The sequence below is a fragment of the Chanodichthys erythropterus genome, chromosome 11 (assembly GCF_024489055.1).
Source record: "Chanodichthys erythropterus isolate Z2021 chromosome 11, ASM2448905v1, whole genome shotgun sequence".
Classification (NCBI taxonomy): domain Eukaryota; kingdom Metazoa; phylum Chordata; class Actinopteri; order Cypriniformes; family Xenocyprididae; genus Chanodichthys; species Chanodichthys erythropterus.
In genome coordinates this window covers 11136373-11163177 of record NC_090231.1, presented here as the reverse complement: position 1 = coordinate 11163177, position 26805 = coordinate 11136373, and the positions used below count along the sequence as shown (strand labels likewise).

Here is a 26805-nt window from a genome sequence, read left to right as displayed (position 1 = left end):
GAGCGTTTCTCTTTATTTATGTCAAGGAAGCAGCCATGACGAACCCCCTCCCGCCATAACCCATATTTAGATCGCTAAAATATCGGCTTGCTGGGTACTATCAGATACCAAAAATTAAGTACTCGTTGTAATTAGATTATATTACATTTTAAAATCGTTAATAGTTTAACTTTTAAGAAGTGTTTTCAACATTGCATATCTAATCAACTCCTGACAAACTATTATTTGAATGATCAGTCATTTAGCCATGTATTATTGTCTTTGGAAGGCTTTTGCCTCCCAAACACATTAAGATGTACAAATTCATTCTTTCATTTTTTACATGCAACGCATGGATTCCCCAACTTTTTTGTCAGCTGAACCTTTTTTTGCTCAAATATATTTACTAACCTGCTGCTGTGATGTCTGTCATTAATGTGAATCAAAGAACAAAAGTTTCACATTAAAAATTTTTGGCTTTAAAAATTATTATAATCTATATTAAGTTCATAATTTAGTGAAGGCTGTAAAGTGTTTGACTAGGCTATTTCTTTTTATTTCCTGTTAGACATACCTGAAAATATTAAAGCACTGTTTACAAGGTTACATGGAAACAAAACAATGAAAACAATAACTTTGTGCATTTTGGCAGGGCAAGTAAAAATCTGAACCAGTCGGACTAGGCCAGTAGAAAAAAAACCCTGATATATTAAAGGCACAGCTAAATGTGACATTTATTATTTGAAAATTGTTTTAAGTGCACTTAAATTAAAAACTGTTATATTTTTAAAGCCTAATAAATGTGAAAGTTGATATCTTTCAGTTATACTGTAATGTTGAATGGCTATAATTAATGACTAAAACTGAGGGGAAAAAAATGCATAGAGACATAAGTATCAGTATTGATATCAGTGATATTGGCCTTCATCCATAAAAAGATGCCATTAAATAAACTGGGTTCTAATTGGTTCATTAAGTATACCGTCTTTATGTTGTTTCTGCATTAATTTGAAGATTAAATGTGAAATTATTACAATACAAATATATATTACAAACTATATATATATCAGCATCTCAAAGTCAGCATATTAGAATGATTTCTGAAGGGTCTGTCTGTCTGTACAAAGATATTCTGGACTGATAAGACGGTTTATAATATATATATATACATACACACACACACACACACACACACATACACATACACATGCACTGTCCTCCAAAAGTTTGGAAACGCCCTAGAAAAGTGGGGTTTTGGACAATATTGGCTTGAAACCTTTTTAATTTGTGATAATTTTGCACTGATAAGGGACAACACAAACTATGAAAACATATTTTATTATATGAACAGTTTATACATAGAAAAAAAACTTAAATTTTCGATTCATCAAAATATCCACCATTAGCAGCTATCTGACCTAAACTGGGTTCTGATTGGTTCATTGTATTCTAAACTTAATTGGCAATCAATTGTTGAAGCTATTAAGGTGTGCTGACCCACAAATCTTTTACAAACCTGGGCAGAGTTTAAGCCAGTAACCAGGCATCACAACTGGCAAAGGGGCATGTCTGACTTTACATAACAATGGCAATATATACATGCCAATCAAAATGAAAATTATTATTGGTGGTCTTCATCTATAATGTCAAGATACTGTAATGTATTTGCACCAGAAAATGATAAGGATTTATGCTGATATCTAAATGAACACTTTGCCAGGGGTGTTCCCAAACTTTTGGAGGGCAGTGTATATATATATATATACAGTACAGTCCAAAAGTTTGGAACCACTAAGATTTTTAATGTTTTTAAAAGAAGTTTCATCTGCTCACCAAGGCTACATTTATTTAATTAAAAATACAGTAAAAACAGTAATATTGTGAAATATTATTACAATTTAAAATAACTGTTTTCTATTTGAATATATTTGACAAAGTAATTTATTCCTGTGATGCAAAGCTGAATTTTCAGCATCGTTACTCCAGTCTTCAGTGTCACATGATCCTTCAGAAATCATTCTAATATGCTGATCTGCTGCTCAAGAAACATTTAATGTGTACAATTGTACAAAATATTTGTGTACAATATTTGTTTTCAGGATTATTTGATGAATAGAAAGTTCAAAAGAACAGTGTTTATCTGAAATCTAATCTTTTGTAACATTATAAATGTCTTTACTGCCACTTTTGATTGATTTAATGCATCCTTGCTGAATAAAAGTATTCATTTCTTTCATTTATTTAAAAAAAAAAAATAAAAAATAAAAATTCTTACTGACCCCAAACTTTTGAACGGTAGTGTATAATGCTACATAAGCTTTGTGTTTCAGATAAATGCTGTTCTTTTGAACTTTCATTAAAAATCTTAGTGGTTCCAAACTTTTGGACTAATATATATATATATATGAGAGGTTGAGGAAAGGCCTGAATTCTTTTACGAAAAGTGACATTAACTATTAATCAATGTAAGGCTTATCAAAGTTTACTTTTTAGCTCAGGCAGAACTAGCTTATATAAAGCTCTTATAAAGCCATCTTTTTAACTATGCTGTGATCATATTATTACCATGGCAGATTTGATAATTAATTTGGTGATTATAGTATGCATTTCCATTGCATACTATAATAACAACCTTTTGAAATGTCATCAGAGTCACACCAGGAAAAAAAATTAATAGCAAGGGGTGGTTTATACGACACAAGTACTGTGTAATAGCACTGTAAGCAATCTTTAAACAGCCCGCTATGTCATACAATCACAATGCCTGGGTACAATAATGAGCATACAGTCTTTTACATGTGAACTCTTTAAATTAATTTAATCAGCATTATGTACAAAACAATAGCTGGCCAACAAATAAAGGATACATGTGGGAATACAAAACACAAATAGATCCCTTTAAACTATTATATCTAACTTAAGATAATGTCAGGAAAAAAAAAAAAAAAAAAAAAAAAAATCAGAGTGCAGCTTTCCTTCAATCTCATGCACTGAGCAATGGGATTGAGAGCAAAAGAATTCCCTACTACGGAATCAGACCATTTCCAGGTCTTTAAAATGTTACAAAGCAAAACTAAATGCCCATTAAAAAAAGAAAAGAAATATATATATATATATGAGGATGTTCAACAAATTACCTACAATTACCAATTACCAAAACCAACCAAAACATTTTTTTCTAATTACTTTCCTTTTTATAAAACTGTCAAATTTTACACTAAATAAAATAATTATATTTTACAACAATAGAACTTTCAACAGTAAAATAGGTTTTTGTTTGAGGTAATTACATAGTTCTGGAACTTGTACAAAATAAAAAATAGATCTTATCTATTTTTATAGAGAGTCTTATCTCCCCCCCTAAAAACAACCAACCGCAAATGGTTTGTTTGTTTATTGAACTTTTGTCTTCTTCGCACGCTATGGATTAAACTTCATATCCTCATTGAGGTCAAAGTCTTTAGAAGTTCACTTTTCCGAGGCAGCATTATCAATGACTCTCCTCTATCCCCCTGTGTCAGTCACCGCTCTCTTCCTCAAGAAAAGACTGAATTTGGGACAGCACAAACACACAGCTTTATATCCCAGCCATTCTATCCTACCCAAAAGACTTTGCAGACTATGCTACGTCTTGTTGGGAGCAATACTGTCAGCTCCATCAGAATATTTGCTTTTATACAAAATATTTGCTTTCCGTGGCAACTAGGGGTATAACCCAAAGCCACTAACATGTAGGGCTTAAAATTGTTCAACTCCCAGACCTAAGCAGGAGAGGAAACAACCTGTCGCTCAAACACACAGTGAATGGAAATCATTCTGCACTGATGCTGCCATAAAGAAAAAAAAACAATGTTTCTCTATAAAATATACACCTGAAAACCTCAAATATGAGTAAAGGCACCAAAACGGTATCTGTGTCGCTCACTTAAAAAACCCTGGTTCTGTTCAACAAACTAATGTTAATCACTTCAGATCATTTTCCTTCCATTTAGTACACTCACCTGAGCAGCGAATGACATTCGTGGAGAAAAAAGTACGACATTTAGACAACATATTTGCTTCCTTTACCTTATGAGGTCAGCCATTTGAGTCAAGCAGTTAAACCGAGCATACTGACTAATGAAATGATTGCTCTACCAAAGGTTAAAGACCCTGCTTGATACCACATTGACTGGACATAATGTAGACTAAAGTTTACAACTCCGTAAACTAGACCAGCTCTCTTTGAAAACCTTTTAAACAGAATCTTACCAGTGCTCAACATTCAAAAATGTTCTCCACTCAGATCTAGACACTTCAGAACACTAATAACACACATGGCGCAACACATAAATCATACGTCCGTCCAACTCGATCGCTTTTCAATCACTTGACTATTCCAAACAGTGTTTTCTGGCATACACACACGCACTATTTGACTCCCTTTCGTCCATGGTATGCGGCACGAAAAAACAGCACTGTCACTTTAAGGCTTCTCTTTTCGCTTAACTTTTTTTTGAAGGCCGTACTGTGGTTTATTGCATAATTGGTTTGTTACTCGTTATCGTCGACATCACTACTAATCGTGTTACCATAATTATCACTATTGCTATATACAAATGTCCAATGTCTGTAACAGTTTGCGAGTGTGATCAAAACGGTGTCTGTAAGTGTGTGATGTGCTGATTGGCCGTGGCAGCATTGGGGGTGGAGCTGTTTGTCAAGTGAGTAGAGGATGGGGCGGAGTCTGAGAGCTGTAGCTCCTCCAGTTTCTTCAGGTACTGATCCCTCAACGCCAGTAGCTCCTTGTAGCGCTGCTCCACTGGACTCTGTTGCTGATAGGCACAAATATACACAAACATTCATACATGTGAACTGACATCTGTGTCGAAAATCCACCAGAGGGCAGCAGAAACACAACTTCAAATAAGGAAAAACCAATCACATCTGCATCACAAAATATTTTTGATGCTAATAAGATGCTGGAATACTAGTTCTCAGTATTAATCTATGATTTGCTGGATAATTATGATAAAATGTGCAGTTTAATATTCAAAAATGGCTCTTTGGTCTGTGCACATTACATTTGTATGTTTTCACTGGTCTATTATTTTTCTAGCATTTAATTTGTATACTGGTAAAGAGCATTAATCATTGTTATGACTAATGTGGCAAAATGCTTATTTATGCCAATGCTGGAGTGGCTCCTGCAAAACCACTGTGACAGAATCCATATGTGTGTGTGTTTGTGTGGTGATAAGGACAGTGCCAGTCAGGACGTAATTAAACTGGAGAGAGGATTTTCTGCACCGCTGAATTGGGTGCACACACACACACGCACGCACACACACACACACACGCACACGCACAAATGCTCAATCCCACCCAGAGGCAAAAACACTCACTAAGAAAAGATGCACATACTTTTTTCCCACTTCCAAGATCGGTTTGTATAAATACATACCCCAAATAAGTCATCTTAAATAATGCTTACTACCATACAAAAGCTAAAGAAACTACAACATGATTGTGAAATGTATGTCGATACCTGGTGTTGTATGCGAGGGTTCCACCGGATGTAATAAGTCACCCATAGCTCTAGGTGGCGCATGCTGGCTACAGGGTAAAGCACACGACTTGACTCTGGTGTGTAGAAGGGGTTTATATACAAGGATGTGTCACTGTTAATCAAAGACCACAGAGACACCGTCTTCATCCGAACATTCTAGTGAAACAATACGGACAAAAGAAAAATCAGAAAGTTGGTATTTTGAATAAACACTATTATTTAAAGTGAATCTTAAGTATTTTTCTCTATTTATAATACAAACCCGATTCCAAAAAAGTTTGGACACTGTACAAATTGTGAATTAAAACAGAATGCAATGATGTGGAAGTTTCAAATTTCAATGTTTTATTCAGAATACAACATAGATGACATATCAAATGTTTAAACTGAGAAAATGTATCATTTTAAGGGAAAAATAAGTTGATTTTAAATTTCATGGCATCAACACATCTCAAAAAAGTTGGGACAAGGCCATGTTTACCACTGTGTGGCATCCCCTCTTCTTTTTATAACAGTCTGCAAACGTCTGGGGATTGAGGAGACAAGTTGCTCAAGTTTAGGAATAGGAATGTTGTCCCATTCTTGTCTAATACAGGCTTCTAGTTGCTCAACTGTCTTAGGTCTTCTTTGTTGTATCTTCCTCTTTATGATGCGCCAAATCTTCTCTATGGGTGAAAGATCTGGACTGCGGGCTGGCCATTTCAGTACCCGGATCCTTCTATGTGGTCTGGCATTGTCATGTTGGAAAATGCAAGGTCTTCCCTGAAAGAGACAACGTCTGGATGGGAGCATATGTTGTTCTAGAACTTGGATGTACCTTTCAGCATTGATGGTGCCTTTCCAGATGTGTAAGCTGCCCATGCCACACACACTCATGCAACCCCATACCATCAGAGATGCAGGCTTCTGAACTGAGCGCTGATAACAACTTGGGTTGTCCTTGTCCTCTTTAGTCCGGATGACATGGCGTCCCAGTTTTCCAAAAAGAGCTTCAAAATTTTGATTAGTCTGACCACGGAACGGTTTTCCACTTTGCCACGGTCCATTTTAAATGAGTCTTGGCCCAGAGAAAATGCCTGCGCTTCTGGATCATGTTTAGATATGGCTTCTTTTTTGACCAATAGAGTTTTAGCCGGCAACGGCGAATGGCACGGTGGATTGTGTTCACCGACAATGTTTTCTGGAAGTATTCCTGAGCCCATGTTGTGATTTCCATTACAGTAGCATTCCTGTATGTGATGCAGTGCCGTCTAAGGGCCCGAAGATCACGGGCATCCAGTATGGTTTTCCGGCCTTGACCCTTACACACAGAGATTGTTCCAGATTCTCTGAATCTTTGGATGATATTATGCACTGTAGATGATGATAACTTCAAATTCTTTGCAATTTTCTCTGAGAAACTCCTTTCTGATATTGCTCCACTATTTTTTACCACAGCATTGGGGGAATTGGTGATCCTCTGCCCATCTTGACTTCTGAGAGACACTGCCACTCTGAGAGGCTCTTTTTATACCCAATCATGTTGCCAATTGACCTAATAAGTTGCAAATTGGTTCTCCAACTGTTCCTTATATGTACATTTAACTTTTCCGGCCTCTTATTGCTACCGGTCCCAACTTTTTTGGAATGTGTAGCTCTCATGAAATCCAAAATGAGCCAATATTTGGCATGACATTTCAAAATGTCTCACTTTCAACATTTGATATGTTATCTACATTCTATTGTGAATAAAATATAAGTTTATGAGATTTGTAAATTACTGCATTCCTTTTTTATTCACAATTTGTACAGTGTCCCAACTTTTTTGGAATCGGGTTTGTATATACACATATACATTTAACACACACACAAAGTACAGGTTTTTTAATATACTGATAACAATGAATCAGCTGTTAAGCAATTAAATATGTTAGTCATGATACAGATGGTAAGGTATTGAATTCTTTGGTTAGCAGTAGATGTAAAGTGGAACTGTGCTCCCTAACATTGTTGTTGCGGTGGACGGCTCTAGAGGGCCACCAGAATGAATGTTTCATCTCCCCAAAGTACGTTCTACTCCGACTGAGAGTCAGTGAAGCATCCCTTTTACTCATGCTCTACTTCACACAATGAGCGCAGAGAGAAATAAAAGGCAATGTGTGCATGTGAGAGAAAGAAAGCAAATGCCAATATATCCCACAGATAACAAGTGGCCTTCAATAGGAAGTGAAGAAAATGGGATTTTAGAGATTCAAAGACAAAGGTGTGATAAAGTTAAAGAAAGGTACAGTGGAGCACAATTTAATAGATCTAGAATATATTTCTACAATGCACATATCAGTGATGGATCAATACAGAGTGAGGTTCAACATTGAAAATCTAAAAACTGAGGTTCAAAATCTAATTTAAATCAGATTTTTTTTAATCATGAAATTAAATAGTCAAATGTATTAATTTCTTAACATTTTTACTCACTTTTCATATATAAAGCAAAAATGGAAAAATTTTCACAAGTGGTCTTACATTACTGTATCTTCAAGGCCAATTAAACAGTATTTTGCAAATATTAATATACCATTGTCTAGTACATCATTCATTGGCACAACGTATGATACGTAAAAATGTCTACGACAGTTTAGAGCTCCACAATTCTGGATGAATTGAGAATCAGTTTTTTTTTGTTTCAACAGATCACAATTCTCCCACGATTATGAAGAGACAGCTAAACAAAATAACATGACTTACTAGAGGTTATGATAAAATGTTAATTGCTGAAGTCTATTTAAAAATGTTAAATTAATCTGAAATATTTCAAAAACTCAGGTTTGTATTAATGATTCAATGACTCATGAACACTTCACTTATTTCAATACTGGATGAATCAGCATTTTTGAAAGAATCTCTTGAATGAAGTATTCAGTGACAAATATAGTTTTTTAACAGTCACTTGTCGAATGATACAATCGTTATTTGAAGCGCCAAGTTACTTTAAAAAGGTGATTTGCTCTATTTTGATTGCTTCCTTTGACATCAACATTTTTATCTGAACTATAAACTTTTATCCCAGTGCTTCTGTGATAATAAGAATATCTGTAACAGAAATAACGATACAGTGTGGTTGAAAATACTATTTGTGAATCTGTTTCATGATAAAAGCTTTCTCTGGGTCAGCAGCAGCATCAACACAGATTTTAATGTTCTGGTGTGATTTTGTCAAAGGTTTAATAGACAGGAGAATTGTTGTCATTTAGGAATGAGACTGCGTGGGTGTTTAAATCAAGATTGCGATCTTTAACGATTAATCGTGCAGGTCTACAACAGATGCACATTATGGTCAGGTTAGTATTTAAGATAACACTATCAAGAGGGAAGTTCAGGGCTTGTATATAAATGTGGTTTACTAATATCAGTTGTTTGTGATGTGCGTTTGTCATTTCTTACATTGCTTTCACGGGCACTCTCACAGTTGTAGAGGAAAGTGCCAAAGCGGCAGCTGTACAGGTGATCCAAGATTACTACCAGGAGACGTTCATTAAACTCAAACGCTGTTGGGAACTGCAGATGTGAGAGAGGGATAAAAGATAAAAAGATTTACTCACATTATATTCTAAATAGCTGTAAACTCTGAATTGCAAAACACATGTATTCCAAATCTGTATTGTTTGGTTTCTGTTGCTGTACACAAAAAGAGATATTTAGAATGAAATAGCCATCACTTAAGATGCTGTTTTCCATGAATGAAAATAGACTGTGGATTTTCAAAAATGGCAAACAGTACCATAAAAGTACTTAATACTACTGCTGATGACATATAATAGATTTGTGTGAAATTTAAGTAATTTTTTACTTAAATCTCATTCAAGGTTGTATATATTAAAACTATGCCACATAAAAATGGATTGCACCAGGTTTGATGTCAATGACGCTGACTATTACTGTCTCATGTGTAAAGGTACGGTCACATTTACCATTGTTAAAATCTAGTCATTTTAATAGGCCCATAATTTTATCTCCAAGTATAAGAGGCTGTGAGTTGATTAGATGGAAAACAGCAGCTCAGACATTATGAAAAATACCTCCTTTTGTGTTTCCCAGAAAAGAAAAAGATGGTTATACATGTTTGCAGCAGCATGACAGTTCAAATGGTTAGACAATTAGATCCATACCTGTTTAGTCATTTGCCACACGCAGTCAATGAATTGTAAGAAGATAGGTGACCTGTCCTGATCCGCATGGTTTTTGTCTCCATGGCCGATTCTCTACACACACACAAAGTATGATGTAAGTACCAACTGATAGATTTTGTTTTGTGTTAAAATAAATAAATAAATAAATAAAACTTAAAAGGGTCAAAAATGAAAATTCTGTCATTAATTACTCATCCTCACCAAACCTGTAAGACTTTCGTTCATCTTCAGAACATAAATTAAGATCTTTTTGAGGAAATCTGAGAGCTTTCTGTCCCTCAATAGACTGCCTTCATAACTGGAACTTTGACGCTTCAAAAAGTTCATAAAGAGATCATAAATCTAATCCATATGAATTGAGTGGTTTAGTTCAAATCTTCTGAAGAGGCTTGGTCACTTATGATGAACATATTTAATTTAGGCTTATATTCACATGTAAACATTCATCAACTCACACATCAGTTGTGGTAAACAGAAGCTCAAGCAAGTTTGCTTGACACGTGCGAGAACCAATGAGGTTCATTCTCATGTGTTTTTGCAGCACGTTTGAGCTTTCGGAAAAGGTTTGTTCTTGCACGTCAAGCAGGTTCAGTTGAGCTTCTGTTTATGTTCGCTGAACAATGTTTATATGTGAATAAAAGCCTAAATTAAATATGTTCATCATAAAAAGCGACCGAGCCTCTTCAGAAAATTTGGACTAAACCACTCAATTCATATGGATTAGTTTTATGATCTCTTTATGAACTTTATGAAGTGTCAAAATTCCAGTTATGAAGGCAGTCTATGGAGGGACAGAAAGCTCTCAGATTTCATCAAAAAGATCTTCATTTGTGTACCGAAGATGAACGAAAGTCTTACGGGTTTGGAATGACATGAAGGCAAGTAAATGACAGCATTTTCATTTTTGGGTGAACTATTCCTTTAACATGGCTAATAGAACTCAAACTCCATCACTAAATTATGTGATTTTGCAGATGCAAGACTTTGTAAATAGGGCTACACGATATATCGCGATTTATCACAAATTTTATTGCACGCAATTTGGCAAAGGCTGCAATTATATGCAGCTACGGCTCTGTGATCAGAAGTAAATGCTTCTCCACCTGAAAGCCTCTCGCGCAGAAAATGCAAATATGCCCTGCCACAGAAGTAGTTAACACGCGTCATGCCAGGAAATCCCTATGGATTCATAATATCACTGTATCTGAATAAACAGAAGATTGAAATGCTTTGATTGATTAAACATCTAATAGACTAATAAACACACAGATTAATAAATACTCGACTGCCTTATTCTGTGTAAGAAGCCACATAATCTCACAGAAGGATGCCAAACTGCTGTTTTGAAGTGAATTTGGAGTAAAAACATTATTAAATGTCTTTTGTTGGGCAAGAATATGGACAAGTTAATAAATGCTACTCATGTCTGGAAAGATGTATGATGCATGTTGATTTTTCAAATGTACATTATAAGTGACTCAAACTCGCAGTGCTTTCAGATGGAGCCATACTTCAATGACAAGCCGCGCATAAAAACCCCCAAAAACAATTGCAGCCTTTGCGATTTCATAATCGCACTAAGAATAACGTTTAAGCGTGGTTTCAATGTTATTTTTCGTATCATGTGATACATCATGCAGCCCTATTGTAAACTCAGTTGAGACTCACCGAGGCGAACTTGTGTCCGAAGCTGATCCATTCCTTCTCCAGCAGCACCTGGAAGCCCCTGAGAGTCCTGTAGTAAGAGTCCAGCATCAGCATGGCCAAAGAGGTGAGCTGAGCTGTGCGGTCCCAGCCATCACTGCAGTGCACCACCACAGAGCTCCCAGAAGACACCTTATCAGCCACTTGGATGGCCCCTGATAACACCAACTAAAACAGGAAGGTAGGTAGCTACATTAGATGATGTTAAGTTTTATAAAATACATTGGTATGCATGAAAAAACAAACCTTAATATGCTCTAGCCAGTGGGTGGACTCCAGGCTGGAGAGCCAGTGTGACTCCTCCACATTGGGGTAGACAATGTCCTTTAGCTTCTTCAGTGACTCTCTCATGACATGGATATTATGGATGTCTAGAAAGACCAACTCAGCGTTCTGATATGCATCGTCGCCCTCGTAACCCCCACCCGTGGCCTGGAGGGTAAAGGTTGAGAGGTGTAACGGTTATGATACGTGATCACGTAAACAGGGAATTCTGCACGCTTGCATTCACATTTCATGTACCTAAACACATTGTGTGAGAGAAATTATTGGATCAATAATGCCATTTCAAAATGCTCTGTCAGCGGTGTTCAGTGTGGCAAAGCTTTCTAGCACCTCTGTGGCGGTCCACTGTGGGTCCACTTTTTGATTTTAATTAGTTTGGCAACACACAAAGACTAAAAACATACTCATGCAAGGACACCGTTTTGTCTATTTAATACAAACCAAGAGTCCAAGTCTGACTGGAAAACAGTAACCAGCCCATACCTTCAGTGGATAAGGCCATACGTTAGATATGAGGTAAAAAAAAAAAATCATATTTGAATATCTTAGGTCTGCTAATAACCCCCATTTATTAGTAACCTTCTGGGATCTAACCTTGTTTGCCACAGCGTTGACGTTAGGCCTGGCATCATAGATGGTGAGTTTGATAGTGCCATTGGCCTCACGGATGAGGTCCAAATAACGTTCATCGTCTTTGTTGCGCTTGCCGCTCATGCCGACCAAAGGCTGGCTACACCGCATGATCACAGCATGGTTCTCTTTATGGAACCACGACAACACCTGAAAGTGGAAGGAAACCCATCATAATCACAGATGTCGTCATCAATGAACATAATAAAAAATTGTACGAATTTCTAAAAAGGTCGAAGATAAGAAAAAAGAAAGAAAGTTTTAAAAACATCTAGGGATGCACAAAATGTCTCTGTACCATATTGGTTATTTGCCAAAATTAAACATTTTACTTAGTGGTATCTGTCAATATTGGATATATATATATATTGTCCATATTTAATTTGTATGCTAATTTCGCAATTTTTACATTTAGTTTACCTTTGGTGTCATGTAATACTGTTTATCTTTAGCAGATGTACATGTTATAATGTGTAAATTCACTTTTAGCATTGAAAATGACTGATTGAATAATTTTTTTACTTAGAAAAAATAGCATAGAATTTTAATATTGGCCATTAATTGGTTATCAGCCATAACATGAAATTATTGGCTTACTGTATCAGCCAGAATTGTAATATTGGTGCACCTATCTATGACTATCAGATGTATATAAAATATAAGATGTATATAAATATCCAACCATATATCGCAGTACATACATGAAGGTAAATGTATTATTATATAAATCTGAAAAGCATTGCTTTCTTATGTGCAAAAATCTGAAAATGGGATTCTCCACATTTTTCCATTACACAGCCTTTTCCTTATGCAACAGAAGCTTGAATTGATCTTCCACCAAAATCCCACCATTATTCTGACCTTTCACACTGCTCATCTGTAAAAGAGCTCACCGGAATGCGGCAGCGGGAGCGGAAGGTAGAGACTCTTCTAAGATCTTCCTCTGTGGCCTTGTATGGAACAACAAGAATTGTGGGATAAGTGTCACACAGCTCGTAGTTCTTATTGATGAAAGTGACCCTCCACTCACTATTGGGTAGACCCTGACAAACAGAACAAAAACAACAACACATAATCTTTAATAAAAGTAGATTTTGAACTATGCATTGTCTTATGCAATTACATTAACAGATTATAGCATATAACTATATTATATTATATTATATCAACTGTAAGTAAATGGGGAGTGTGAGCAGAATGAACAAGGGCAGCATGACCCTTTCTAGACCAGCACAAGTCCTGGCATCTGGTCCTCACCTGCCTCCTGTACTCTTCCATTGGCTCATAAACGTTCCAGCCATTCTCCTCATACTTTTCCTGACTCAGAAAGGCAAAGAGCTGCTGCGAGAGTCAAAGAAACAAAAGCGAAAGAGTCAGTTAAACCACTATTTCATACGTTCGGCTACTGATGAAAGCCAGTTGTGAAATGCTGAAATGTTGACAACATTTAAAAGCACTGTATAAATTGCAAAGATTAATGTTGTTTCAAATCCTTTTGAATGAGTGTGAAAAGTAGCATTTGAGAATTAAGTTAAACACTGACCATTCCATGAGACAGTGGGAAAGCATATTTGAAAAGAATCTCAAAGATGTCTCTTCGACTGTGGCCTTCTTGCTTCAGAGCAAATCGCAGGTTCCTCATGTCCTGATAAACACGCACGCAAAATAATTTGAGAACATCAAATGTCATACTTCCAAAAAGGGGATGCTTGTTCTGCTCTAGGCAACCCAATCACATTTCATATTCATTGTAATATTTTTGTGGAAACTGTGATACTTTTTTTTTCTCAGGATTCTTTGATAAATACAACGTTCAAAAGAACAGCATTTACTTTTAACTATATTAATCTTTTTTAACATTAGAAAAAAAATCTTACTGACCCCAAACTTTTAAGCAGTAGTGTTTAAAAGTTGTAATAAACCTAAAACATTTTAAATGCTCCCTTTAACATTAGCTGTTATGAATTTCTTCGGCCTTGTGTGAGCAATACCTTGCAGGTGATTTCTAACCCATAGGAGTTCTCTCCTCGACTGGTGGCTCCGCCCATCTTCTCTACGCGGCTTATGACACCTAAGGGCACGTTCAGGGTAACTGGTGTCTCCTTAAGACAGGAAGTGACAGGGAGGTCAAAATATCAACAATCTTACACATATGTATGCACTATAAACACCTATAAATAATGCTTTCCATTCCAAACACACCAGGCCCAGACTCAAATCACTAATGGTGCTTCTGAAATTAGTTACGGTGCTCTAGTAAAGTGCAGATGTAATTTGTAAGCAACGACTCCACCATAACAAGAGTAGCAAGCTACAATGAGACATTTAAGATTATTTACAAGTGATAACTTTTACAAATAACTAGAATAGAATTTCAAAAATATTTTGATAGAAAAAATATCAAATATTAATCTCTTAGTCTTCATTTACATTGCTTAATGTGTATCTATTTTGAAGTCATATTTTTGTCCCATGCTATGGTTATCACTGTCACAAATTTCTTTTAGCAGCATGAAGAATGAAACTTTTATTCAATGGATTATATACAGGTGCTGGTCATATAATTAGAATATCGTGAAAAAGTTCATTTTTTTATTTTAAATTATTAAAAAAAAAATGAAACATTTCAAAAGTTTTTTTTTTTTTTTTTTTTTTTTTTAATTTGTTGATTAGAGCATACAGCTCATGAAAGTCCAAAATCCAGTATCTCAAAATATTAGAATATTTTCATTTGAGTTTCATTAAATGACCATCCCTACAGTATAAATTCCGGGTATCTCTTGTTCTTTGAAAAAACACTAATGGGGAAGACTGCTGACTTGGCAATGGTCCAGGAGACAATCATTGACACCCTCCACAAAGAGAGTAAATCACAGATGGTCATTACTGAATGTGGTGGCTGTTTACAGAGTGATGTATCAAAGCATATTAAATGCAAAGTTGACAAGAAGGAAGAAATTGGGTAGGCAAAGGTGCTCAAGCAACAGGGATGACCACAAGCTTGAGAATACTGTCAAAAAGAATACTGTTTAAAAAAATTGTAAAGCCAATTCAAACACTTGGGAGAGCTTCACAATGAGCCAAATGAAGCCGGAGTCAGCGCATCAAGAGTCACCACTTCCAAGTGGTTTGCTGACCATGATATTACTGATCACTTCCATGCCACACTTCACTGATGCTGTAATTTGAGCTAGGAGCAAGTCATTTGCTGTAATATGTGCTGCCAACCAAGTATTGAGTGTACAAATGAACATACTTTAAAGAACTTGAACTTTTCTGTTTTGAAAATACATTTTTTGATTTTTCTTAGGAAATATTCTAATATTTTGAGATACTGGATTTTGGACTTTCATGAGCTGTACGCTCTAATCATCAGAATTTAAAAAAACAACTTATGAAATGTTTTACTTTACATGTAGGGAATCTAGAATATATGAAAGTTTCATTTTTAAAAAATAATTTACAATAAAAAAAAAAAACTTTTTCACAATATTCCAATTATATGACCAGCACCTGTATAGAACGCTCCCTTTATTATGACTAAAAAGCTGTCACTTATTCAATAAAGTTGTCTACACTGCACAATAAATCTAACTTACATCATGTCTGCACTTTCTTTGTTAATGAGACGATTCGTAAGCATGCAAAAGCATATTGTAAATACAAACATATGACGTCCTCAAGAGTGCAAACACAAATACGCACTGGAGCACTTGCCAAATCTGTTTTGCCAATATGATATCATTACAGTATCAACTGAAGGTGCTCTTTCCACGCATTTCCACCGCAGAAAAGGAGGTTCCGGGCCAGAACTTGCGGGTCTTGAACTGAGTCAGGGAGCTGGAGACAATGGAGAAATGCTGCTGCTGTCTATGACCCAGTGTGCCAGAGAACGTTTCGGTTTCAATATCGCCAAAAAGGACATATGATAGTCCCGTGCTGACTAAAACACAAGTGTCGCACTGGCTGTACAAACACTGGGACGGACACTGTTTGATTTTAGACTGTTTATAGTCAGGTAAACAACAGGCAAGAGCAGCGCTACGCTACCGTTCATTCCTGAAAGAGGACAGTCTGTGGAAATACGCAGCCAGTTCGCGGCCGAGATCAGGCTCTGGATCCAGAACAAGAGCTATTCTGGTGGAAAAGGACTGTGTTTGACACTGTGCCATCAGTCTTAAACATGAAACTGGTGAGATTTCAAAAATCCATCTGTTAAGTGTGCATTCTTATATCAACACTTGTATGAAATTAGTGGTTGACTGATCTATCGGCCGATAAGATTTTCTGTTTGGCTGATGTGTTGGGAGCAGGATTTTTATTTTGATGGCACTGAGAACACATTAGTTATGGTCTCCGTTTAAGAGTTCCAATACATTAATAGAAAGAACTGTTAAACAAAGAAAGTAAACTGTATACAAAAAGTATCATGGTGTTTGCTTTTTTGTTATTATTGACAGACAATCAAATCTTTCAATATCTAATAAACATGTAATTTCACAAACCTTGCAGACTTAGTTGAATCCAGCTGTGAGATCTTGTGAAGTGCGCATTTGTAACCTGTATGAACGTGTTACTCTGTATGTGGCAGTCAGTCCGTGTGAACTGAATGCTGACAGAAGTGTTCAGCTTCACTGGAGACAAACTTTAAACCTTTGATTTCAAACTATGTTGCTCTATATCTAATTGCTCAATATGTCATATTCATGTCATTCTCACTGTGTGCTGTATGAAAAATTTGAAATCTATATAATAATCATATATTGGTTAAGCACTATATGAAATTTCAAACTTTTTGTGTACCACCAACTTTTTCCTTGCCCTCACTTTTCCAAGCTGACAGATCATGGCATCAGACCCCTAGCAACGGTCAAAACATCCACAAAACAGGGTTGCAGGTGCCCACTACCATGTGCCAAACAAGGTCTGAGCCAGAAACATGATGAAAGCCTTTCTCTGATATGATGTGATACGCAATCCCTCCTTCCAGTCCTCTCATATCCCACTCTTTTCTCTGGTAACACAGACTAATAGATGTGTGCTATAACTAAAGGTGGACACTAAAATTTAATTCAAAATAAACAATGGAAACCAGCCTTTAAAGGACAAAATGAGGAGGAAAAACTGAAAGACAGAAGGAAATGAATGAGCTGGTTTTAAACAGAAGAGCACCCGGCATGGCCTCAGAATAACTGTGCCTGAACACTTGGAAAACTAATGTGTTGAAAAATTAAAGTTTCTCTTACTGAGTCAGTGTTCTTGAAGTAGAGTCTGTAGTTGGTGATGGACACCTTTCCTTTGACTGCAGCATTAAAGGGGCAGATATAGATGATGTCTTTATCTGAAGAGTAAAATAGAGTGGGACAAACAAAAAGCTCAACATTTTAATTGCATAAAATCTTACTTAAAGTGAAACAATTAAATTTAAGTACGTAAGAAATGAATAGTACTTTCGACAAATATATTTATCAAAACGCTATAAACTCGCATGAGATGCAGACAGTAATATCAGTGGTTAAGGTAAAGCTGTATAACAAAAGAGTGGTCCTCATTGGGGCTGCCATTTTGAAATCACATGACCAGCCTAGTACTTTAATCCAATTATCTATTGCTAGTAAATACAACTGTGTGATGCTGCATTCTTGCCAAAATGTTGGTTTGCCAACCACCATAAAACAGCAGAAGCAGTAGGTGAACATTTCCGCCACCTACTGGTCTGGGGTGTGAAGCAATGGATGGCGCCCAAATGAAAAACGGTGTCCCCATTACTTTTTTTTTTTTTTTTTTGGGAGGGGGGAGGGCTCTAAAGTGAGTTAAAGGGTTAGTTCATCCAAAAATGAAAATTATGTCATTATTGACTCACCCTCATGTTGTACTGTCCGTGTCCAGAAAGGTAATAAAAACATCATCAAAGTAGTCCATGTGACATCAGTGGGTTAGTTAGAATTTGTTGAAGCATCAAAAATACATTTTGGTCCAAAAATAACAAAAACTATAACTTTATTCAGCATTGTATTCTCTTCCAGAATCCTTTCCATTGAATTGATTCCATTGAATCCTTTCATCTGTCGGCATTGGTAATGCACTTTTACGTAGCCGTGGTTGTTTTTGGCGATTAGGATATCCGAGACATGCACACTTAGGCACCATTTAAAAAAAATATAGCAATACCAAAATACAATGTAGAATAGCTTGAATACAGCGTGCGTCTCCCTCAAACTGTAAACGAAGCTCGGGCGCATCGGATAACACGCCAGCAGCGTCTTACATCAGCAGCGTCACTGCGGAGTCGTGAACCACACTCCGGAGCAGAAGGGGGCGGTAATGCACCAATAAGCTGGATGCCAACCGCCGTAAAACAGGAAAGAAAAAGAAGAAGAAGCGGAGTTGTGAACGCGGATTGACAACAGACCCGGAAGAGAAGACAATGCTGAATAAAGTCGTAGTTTTTGTTATTTTTGGACCAAAATGTATTTCCGATGCTTCAAAAACTTCTAACTAACCCACTGATGTCACATGGACTACTTTGATGTTTTTATTACCTTTCTGGACATGGACAGTATACTGTACATACATTTTCAATGGAGGGACAGAAAGCTCTCAGACTAAATCTAAAATATCTTAAACTGTGTTCCGAAGATGAACGGAGGTCTTACGGGTTTGGAACGACATGAGGGTGAGTCATTAATGACATAATTTTCATTTTTGGGTGAACTAACCCTTTAAGGCCAAAGCATACTTCAGTTTTTACACATACACTAGTATATGCGTACAGTGAATATGATGAATTTCGAATTTCATCATCAGCATAATAGGTTTCTAACCGCATATACTCAGTCTGTACGCTCGGCTCACACATGCATCATGAATTTTTTTTTCTTCACGAATTAGTTTCTACACGAGGTGGCAAAACTGCCCTGAGCTATGGTTTTACAGTTAAAATAAAAACAGAAGAGACAGAACAACAATTTTTTGAGACGTCAATAACACAGACGCCAACATTGATGAGTTCGCAACTCGCAACTCCAGCTTAAACGGGTGCAAAGACATTTTTTAATGAACATAACTTTAGGAGAAATAGTGCAGACACTGGATGAAAAGATGATACTAAACGGAGTATACATCGAAAGGCAATGCCTTCGGCTATACACATACAATAAGCATTCACATCAAAACTGAAGTATACTTTAGGCTTTACAATGAGAGTCAAATTTGCATTTGCATGTAATGTAATAACTTTACTATATATAAAAAAAAAAATACTACTTAAACAGCCATACTGAATTGAGAGTATTAGGACTGGCAAGTTACTATTACACAAGGGCCAATATTAAAATAGTGCATTTTAAGATACACAAAGATGACCAAAAGGCTTATATATCAGATTCATTCTTATTCAATAAGAGCCCACAAACACACACACTCTCACTCACCAATCACTCGCTCTTCTCCCGGCAGCACGGCAACATCTGCCAGCGGCTCCATCTTCAGGCTCTCTCTGGACGCCTGTCAACACATGCAGGAACATTGGGTTGACACGAGTGCATCCCTCACACATACACAAATGCCCTCATATAAGGATGATCACAACTGCTTCTACACTACTCACAATAATAATAAAACTACTGGTCTGAGAAGACCGAACTGTACTCAGTGGCATCTGACAAGAGGAAAAAATAGCTACTGAGAAAAAAATTCTGAAAGTGACAGGAAGTAATGGAAGAGGAAGTAGTGAAGAGAGGAAAATAAAGAGTAAGAGGACACTGTCCTCTTTCACCCTCTGTCTGTGAACACCAGTCTGATGCTCTGTGTGTGTGCGAGATCAGGGATCCAGATTGTCTTTCCCTGGGCTATTTTCCTGCTGCCAGTTGAAGGTTAGTGAACTGGAATGCGAGCTAAGAGTGCCATTCGCTGCGTGTAGTCGTTTATTCTGTCGGCCTTTTGCTGCTGTTCAGTGTTTTGCACGTCGCAACCCTGTGGGCAGATTGAAGCAAGGGCTTCTGGGTAATGGTCTAGCCTGTGTTCTCGAGATGACAAATGGAGCAACCAAAACACACACACACAGTGATCCTAGCTGGGAAACTAACCTGCTTCACACAAATAAGAGGTAGTTGGGTAAACAGAGAGGACAGACGAGGAAGGGAGAGAGATAAAACTGCCAACTAGTAAGAGGATTAAAAGAAACACTGTTAAAAGACATTTTAAAGGTACAGTGTGTATTTTCTGCAACATTCGTCTGCAGTTGTTCTCAGTCTTCTGGGAAATCAAGCCCAAATGGCTTAGTTATAGTCATTTCTGAATATTAAGGAAGGAAGGAAGGAAGGAAGGAAGGAAGGAAGGAAGGAAGGAAGGAAGGAAGGAAGGAAGGAAGGAAGGAAGGAAGGAAGGAAGGAAGGAAGGAAGGAAGGAAGGAAGGAAGAAAGAAAGAAAGAAAGAAAGAAAGAAAGAAAGAAAGAAAGAAAGAAAGAAAGAAAGAAAGAAAGAAAGAAAGAAAGAAAGAAAGAAAGAAAGAAAGAAAGACAAACAGAGGCAAATCACAGAGACAGATGGATGGTCCTTTGTACAAAATCTCTCTAGCTGTCCTCAGGGACCCTGAAAAAACAGACTCTGGTTCTGCTGCCTATCACCTGCCAGGTGTTACAGCTCCACTAACATATGTATGGAGCAGCAGTCTCCTGGCTCAAGCCCCAGCGACGTGCCAACTCCCTGTCTGCCTGGAATCCCCTCTGCCCAGAGAGGTTACATGTGCCAAGCCAGACACTCTGCATATGTATGTGTTCATGTAGGGAGGGACGTTCTCCCCTATATAAACAATATATTTTGTTTAAACCACTAATACAAGTTCCCATTTGAATTACACTTTGGTTTTTACATATATTTATGCTGTGCTGGTCAACTTGACAACCGCCCCACTGTAGCAACAAGCCAAAATACATTTTTTTGTACATGAATGCTGTTTTACTTGAATATTATGACACAAATGAAGCACAAAGCAAGCTTTGTTTACAAAATAAATAACAGGTTAGCAATTAAATGTTACATCGCAACAATAGAAACATCTGGATCCGTGCCTAAGGAGCGAGGTGCATGAGCCCATAAATTTTATTGGTTTAGTATTTTAAGGCTTTGTATTTGCGGTTTGCGACCTGGTCTCCCGATTTTCCACAAATTTAACAACATTCCAGGAGTTATTCCACTGGACATGGAATCTCTTGTTTCGTTTCCCAAATCTTCACTCCTATTTCCTACTTCTGAAGTTTCAAACTTGTTGCATTCAAGTGCTTTGTTGTCGGAAAAAACAAGAATCACGCAGGGACACCAGGTTTATTCTTGCCTATGTATTGGGAAAATCTTATTAAAGCTGAAACTTATATTCATTGATAATATAAACATTCACTGTGCAATCTATCTAGTCAGCTAGCTAAAAACTGTGGGATTTCAGTCAAGTATAGGCTATTTTGAATTTTTGCATTGTATAAAACATACAATATGCTTCAAATTACTATTCATTTATGTAAATATGCACTACTTTTAACGACAAGACAAGGCGATATAGCTGTAAACTAATAAAGAACACCAGTCACAGCAGCAATCACTCTCCCCTCAGCTGTGTTTAAAGATTATGGCATGCCAAATCGGAAACTTGGGCATCAAAATTACCCCCAAGCTTAGCAGAGGTAAATAGAACTTGAGAGGGCGTTCATGTCCAATTTTAACTAGGAAACTTGTATTTATGATAATTCCAGTAGCACATGAAGACAGCATATTAGACAAGCGATGGTCTCTGTCCAGCTCGTGTCCCACGACCCACTTAATGTGACATAACGTGAAGGCCAAGTAAAACATAACTGGAATTTGTTCTCTGCATTTACCCCATCTAAGTTAGTGCACACATTTTAGAAGCAGTGAGTAGTGATCACACAGACACACACACACACACAGCAAACCATGGACACACACCCGGAGCAGTGTGTGTAAAAAAAGTGAAGAGCGGTTGGCTATACATGATGATGCATTGATATTTGTGTGGAAATATATTTTTTTTATGTAATATTGTATTTAACTTATATTGTTTAGGTTACCATTATTGACTGGTATTTACTTCAATGTTTTATAGGCTGTAGTGTGTTGTTTCACTGATAGAAGTGCTAAAATAAACACACATGTATGTTACAAAATATTTTTTTATATTTCAAATCGTATTTAATTTAGTTCTATATGTATATTTGTATATTATATGTGTATATGTTTATATGTATAAGACCTCAAATGTAAAATGAGTGATGTAAATAAAAAGAATAAGGCAGCGTCTATCTCTCTCTATAGCATCTATATGGTTGCTTAATACTATAGGAAAGCAGAGCAAAGGGCAGCTCTATTGATACCAGTGAAGTGTATTATTTATTCATGCAGAAGTCTAACCCTCCTACAACAGCATTGCAGACTTACAGAATGATAATGTAGTTTGTAAAGCAAAGGGGAAAAAAATGAGAAACAATCTGTTACTGTCAAAAGACATGAGGACAGCACAATTATAGCACATTTTCACACAGGCTTCACTCACGTTTTGGCTGGAGCTGTTCCCCAGAGGACTGGAGTTGTAAGGTGCTATAGGAGCCGAGGCCATCACTGGGTTTGCTTCTTCCACCGCTACTGAACGACACAAGAGACATGTCATTTTTCTTTCAGCTCAACAATAAGGACTAAGGACTGTCTACATTTACTCTACACTCATCACAAAAAAATATTTGACTCTTTTCAAAGTTCAGATGTATATAAATATATTGTATATAAGTATATTTTAAATTAGGTTCACTGACAAATAAGGCTTAAAAAAGGAGTTTTCTAAAAAAATATTTTCAAAACTGATGTAATGCATATTTTTGAGTCATGAACAATGTGTTTAAACAAGTTTCAGTTGTTAAATAACATTTCCAAGCGTTGAAATTCATTTTTTGACTTTTTTTTTTGTCAGGTGGTACAACCAAATAGTTGTATGCATATACTGTAGTTGTTCCACCTGACATGGAAAGTGTACCAACCTACCCATACTTGAAATTAGCAGTTTTTACCTCTGCCACAAGGATCAGTTGTGGTCCTCTGAATTATGCATTATCATGTTTACTGTTATTACCTTGTCAATTCCTAATAAACGAGCCATGTCTGCAATTGTGCCACCCTGACATTTTGAGAATATACAAATTATTGGACAAAAGTTTTTAAATGATCTCAACAGCTTTAAAACGACTGATATTTATAAAATGTGTTTATTTAAAAGGTTTCAAACCTAAAATGATGCCATAGTATTTAGTTTTTAATTTACTATTAAGACACCATTTTAAATAGTTTTCTTGTTCGGACAGTTGCACCACCTGACATTTTGGGGGTCTAGGATAACAAAACATAAAATACTATGTATTATTTAAATGTACTAAAAATGAATTCAAACTAAATAAGTTTTATAAAATAAAGTGATATACGTGATGAATTTATTAAATTTATTTTAAAAGAAAATATGCATGTCATGTCATTGACCCACTATTATTTTTTTATATTAGGTTATTTAATTATAACTGGAAATTACATAGCTCTAATGAAACTCCATAACAAATTCATAAACATGTTTTTGCTGGACAACAATGGTATACAGCGCTTAATTCTCACAATTTTGATATCTTTACTAGGTTTGTGTAGGTAAGATTTTTTAAAGAAGTCTCTTATGCTCACCAAGACTGTATTTATTTGAGCAGAAATACAGTAGAAACAGTAATATTGTGAAATAATATTACAATGTAAAATAACTGTTCTCTATTTTAATATATTTAAAAATGTAATTCATTCCTGTGATGGCAAAGCTGAATTTTCAGCATCATTAGTCCAGTCTTCAGTATCACATGATCCTTCAAAAATCAGTCTAATATGCTGATTTGATGGTCAAAAAACATTTCTTATATTGAAAAAAAGTTGTGTGCTTAATATTTTTGTGGAAAACATAATACAATTCTTTGATGAACATTAAAGTTCAAAAGAACAACATTTATTGAAAGAAATATTTTGTAACATAGCTAAGAATAATTTAAGCTAAAAGAATAAGAGTTGTTTTTCTTTCAAAAACAAATCTACCGACCCTAAACTTTTGAACAGTAGTGTGTGTAAGCCAACTTTACCATGGTAACAATTAAATTCCCTTAATTCACAACACCATTGGTTTTTTTGTATGTGAATGCTGTTTTACATGAATATTACAACACGAATTAAGCACAAAGCTTTCTTTACAAAAGAAATAATAGGTTAGATATTAAAAGTTATATTGCAACCATGGGAACCATGGGAACTGACTCCATCTGTATTGTTGAGCTTTGCATAGACTTTCTGACTTAAAATAATAAAGCAGTATGACAGGCAGCAAAGAAAAGGGAGAGAGAATGGGAATATGGTTGGAAAGTGAAGCTGGTCATAGGTCTTCCAGCACTGACTGACTCCTCATTCAAACCTGGTATTTTCTATGAACGTTGACGCTCTCAAGAAGCGCAGTTGCCGTTTCTACAGTCATCTATATATATTTTTTGCAGAAAGTGGAAACGAGAGAAAACATGAAACACACGGTCAATCAACAGCATTAAATTTAGCGATTAATTCACCGCAGAAGGAATATCCTGTCAAGTGATGCTCTGAGTGACAGATAACATTTTGAACCATTATCCTTTGGACATAAATTCTTTAAACTGTCAATTTTTTTATCTGAAACGTAAGTTATATTAATATAAATATATATTATATATTTAAACAAAACAAAAAACTTTATGTTTTATAAAAGCAACCCAACAACACGATCATGCCACAAACTTTTTAATATTGACACCAAACACCCTTCAACAATGTCTGCAGACCACATCCGGCCCTTAGAGCCCGAAGTCACTATTTGGGCTATATTTATACACATTTGTAATGAACTGTGATGTAGAAAACACAACAAGTCCAGATCTCAGAGTCATTAGTGGGGGAAATATAAAGCTCAGAAGTTCAAATAGGCACCTAATGGCATGACACATGAGGTTAGCGGTCAGAGATAGAGATGTAAATGATTACAGCCCCAGTCTGAGGAGAGAGAGAGAGAGTTATTTATAACGATGACAGAGATATTGTGTCTCTGACATGACGGGGCACATTTACAGCCTTCATTCCTGGTGTTATAACTCTACCGGCACTTCAATACTCAGTACACACAATAACACAAAATCCCATAGCCTTAAAGTCGTACACAAAAGGCAAGTAACCTATACATTTTAACTTGGAGACAAGAGATAATGAAAACAATCTGCCCTAAGCGGTTTCACGTAACGTTACTACTAACAAACTCTCAGCCTGAGGCGTTTCATGCCCGGATCATTCATGACACAAGAAGCTACACACTTTCACTAACTTGTGTGATGATGTGATGGAAAATTATGATCAGTATTAATATGGCCCATATGTATACATACCCACTTCCATTCATAGCGTCAAACAATGAAAGATAAGGACATACACATCGAAACAAGGTTCGCTAGTGTCTAAAAAGTCCACTTTTATAACTTCTAGCGCTTCCGAATGAGCACTTCCACTGTGAATGTATTCCAACACAGGACTGTGACCAGGAAATAGCTCGGGCCTATCTCTACGACCGCTCTCAAGTGCTACATTTACCCCGGAGTCCGCCCCAAGAAGCCCTAAATACAGACCAGACCCGCGCCGAAAAGTCATAACGTGCAACCCGAGCAATCTTGGGTTTGCAAATGTGTTTACTTACCCAGAAACTGCAATTCTCCGTTCCTCGGATCGCCAGTCTGTTTTGCACCGCCGCAGGAAGCGCTCAGCCCGAGTCACGTGACAGCGGTCACGGCGCTCATTGGCTACTTGTCAAATCATACAGCCTACTGCAAGGAATTTAGGGAGTTGTATTTTTGATAAGGGCGGTAAAATAAGAGGGGCATTCCCATGACGATTTTTAAATATTGTAAATATTGATTTTAAACATTGAAGAAACACCAATGCAAACATCATTCTATAGCTGATTATTTCGTTACACAAAATGTATTTATGAAATATTATGTTTTTACTCTAAATGTTAATAATATTAAATATTCCTCTGTCTTTATATTGGTTTGAACATTTTTTTAATTATTTGAATTTGCCTGATAATCACTAGTCTGTACATAACATAAGTCCGGGATCTATAGAGCGTAAAAGCAAAACAAAATTATAGTAATTAATGTTATTTAAACTTATTTTTAATTTAAAATTATTAAAAACAACAACAACAACATTTCATGTAATTACAGTTTTCAATGCCTGTTTTTGGGTAAAATTGAGGGAAAAGTTCACAGATCTATCTATCTATCTATCTATCTATCTATCTATCTATCTATCTATCTATCTATCTATCTATCTATCTATCTATCTATCTATCTATCTATCTATCTATCTATCTATCTATCTATCTATCTATCTATC

The 26805-nt window shown here is 36.3% G+C and overlaps 1 protein-coding gene across 6 annotated transcripts; it reads right to left on the bottom strand.

The window, feature by feature from the left end:
- Nucleotides 1–1347: 1347 nt before the first annotated feature.
- On the bottom strand, nt 1348–26184 carry mtm1 (myotubularin 1). Of its 6 annotated transcripts, none has more exons than XM_067401645.1 (15): nt 26102–26184; nt 22877–22965; nt 19746–19818; nt 17559–17653; nt 14304–14414; nt 13856–13957; nt 13570–13653; nt 13206–13355; nt 12277–12462; nt 11644–11829; nt 11362–11565; nt 9673–9765; nt 8948–9061; nt 5507–5683; nt 1348–4793 (listed from the first exon to the last, which is right to left on the bottom strand). In XM_067401645.1, exons 2-15 carry the CDS (start codon nt 22937–22939, stop codon nt 4611–4613), a joined length of 1821 nt encoding a protein of 606 aa, XP_067257746.1. In that variant the 5' UTR covers nt 22940–22965; nt 26102–26184; the 3' UTR covers nt 1348–4610. The 6 variants fall into 6 exon arrangements, with proteins under 6 accessions (XP_067257746.1, XP_067257747.1, XP_067257745.1 ...); XM_067401646.1 differs by having other exon boundaries at nt 22877–22962; nt 26102–26162; XM_067401644.1 differs by lacking the exon at nt 26102–26184 and adding an exon at nt 25797–25958.
- Between the last annotated feature and the right edge of the window lie 621 nt (nt 26185–26805).

Coding starts and splice junctions, on each gene's coding strand:
- mtm1 (XM_067401644.1), bottom strand. Junction 14,415..17,558: donor ACTTCAAGAACACTGACTCA/GTAAGAGAAACT, acceptor TCCTGTCTTAAG/GAGACACCAGTTACCCTGAA. Junction 13,958..14,303: donor GGTTAGAAATCACCTGCAAG/GTATTGCTCACA, acceptor CGTGTTTATCAG/GACATGAGGAACCTGCGATT.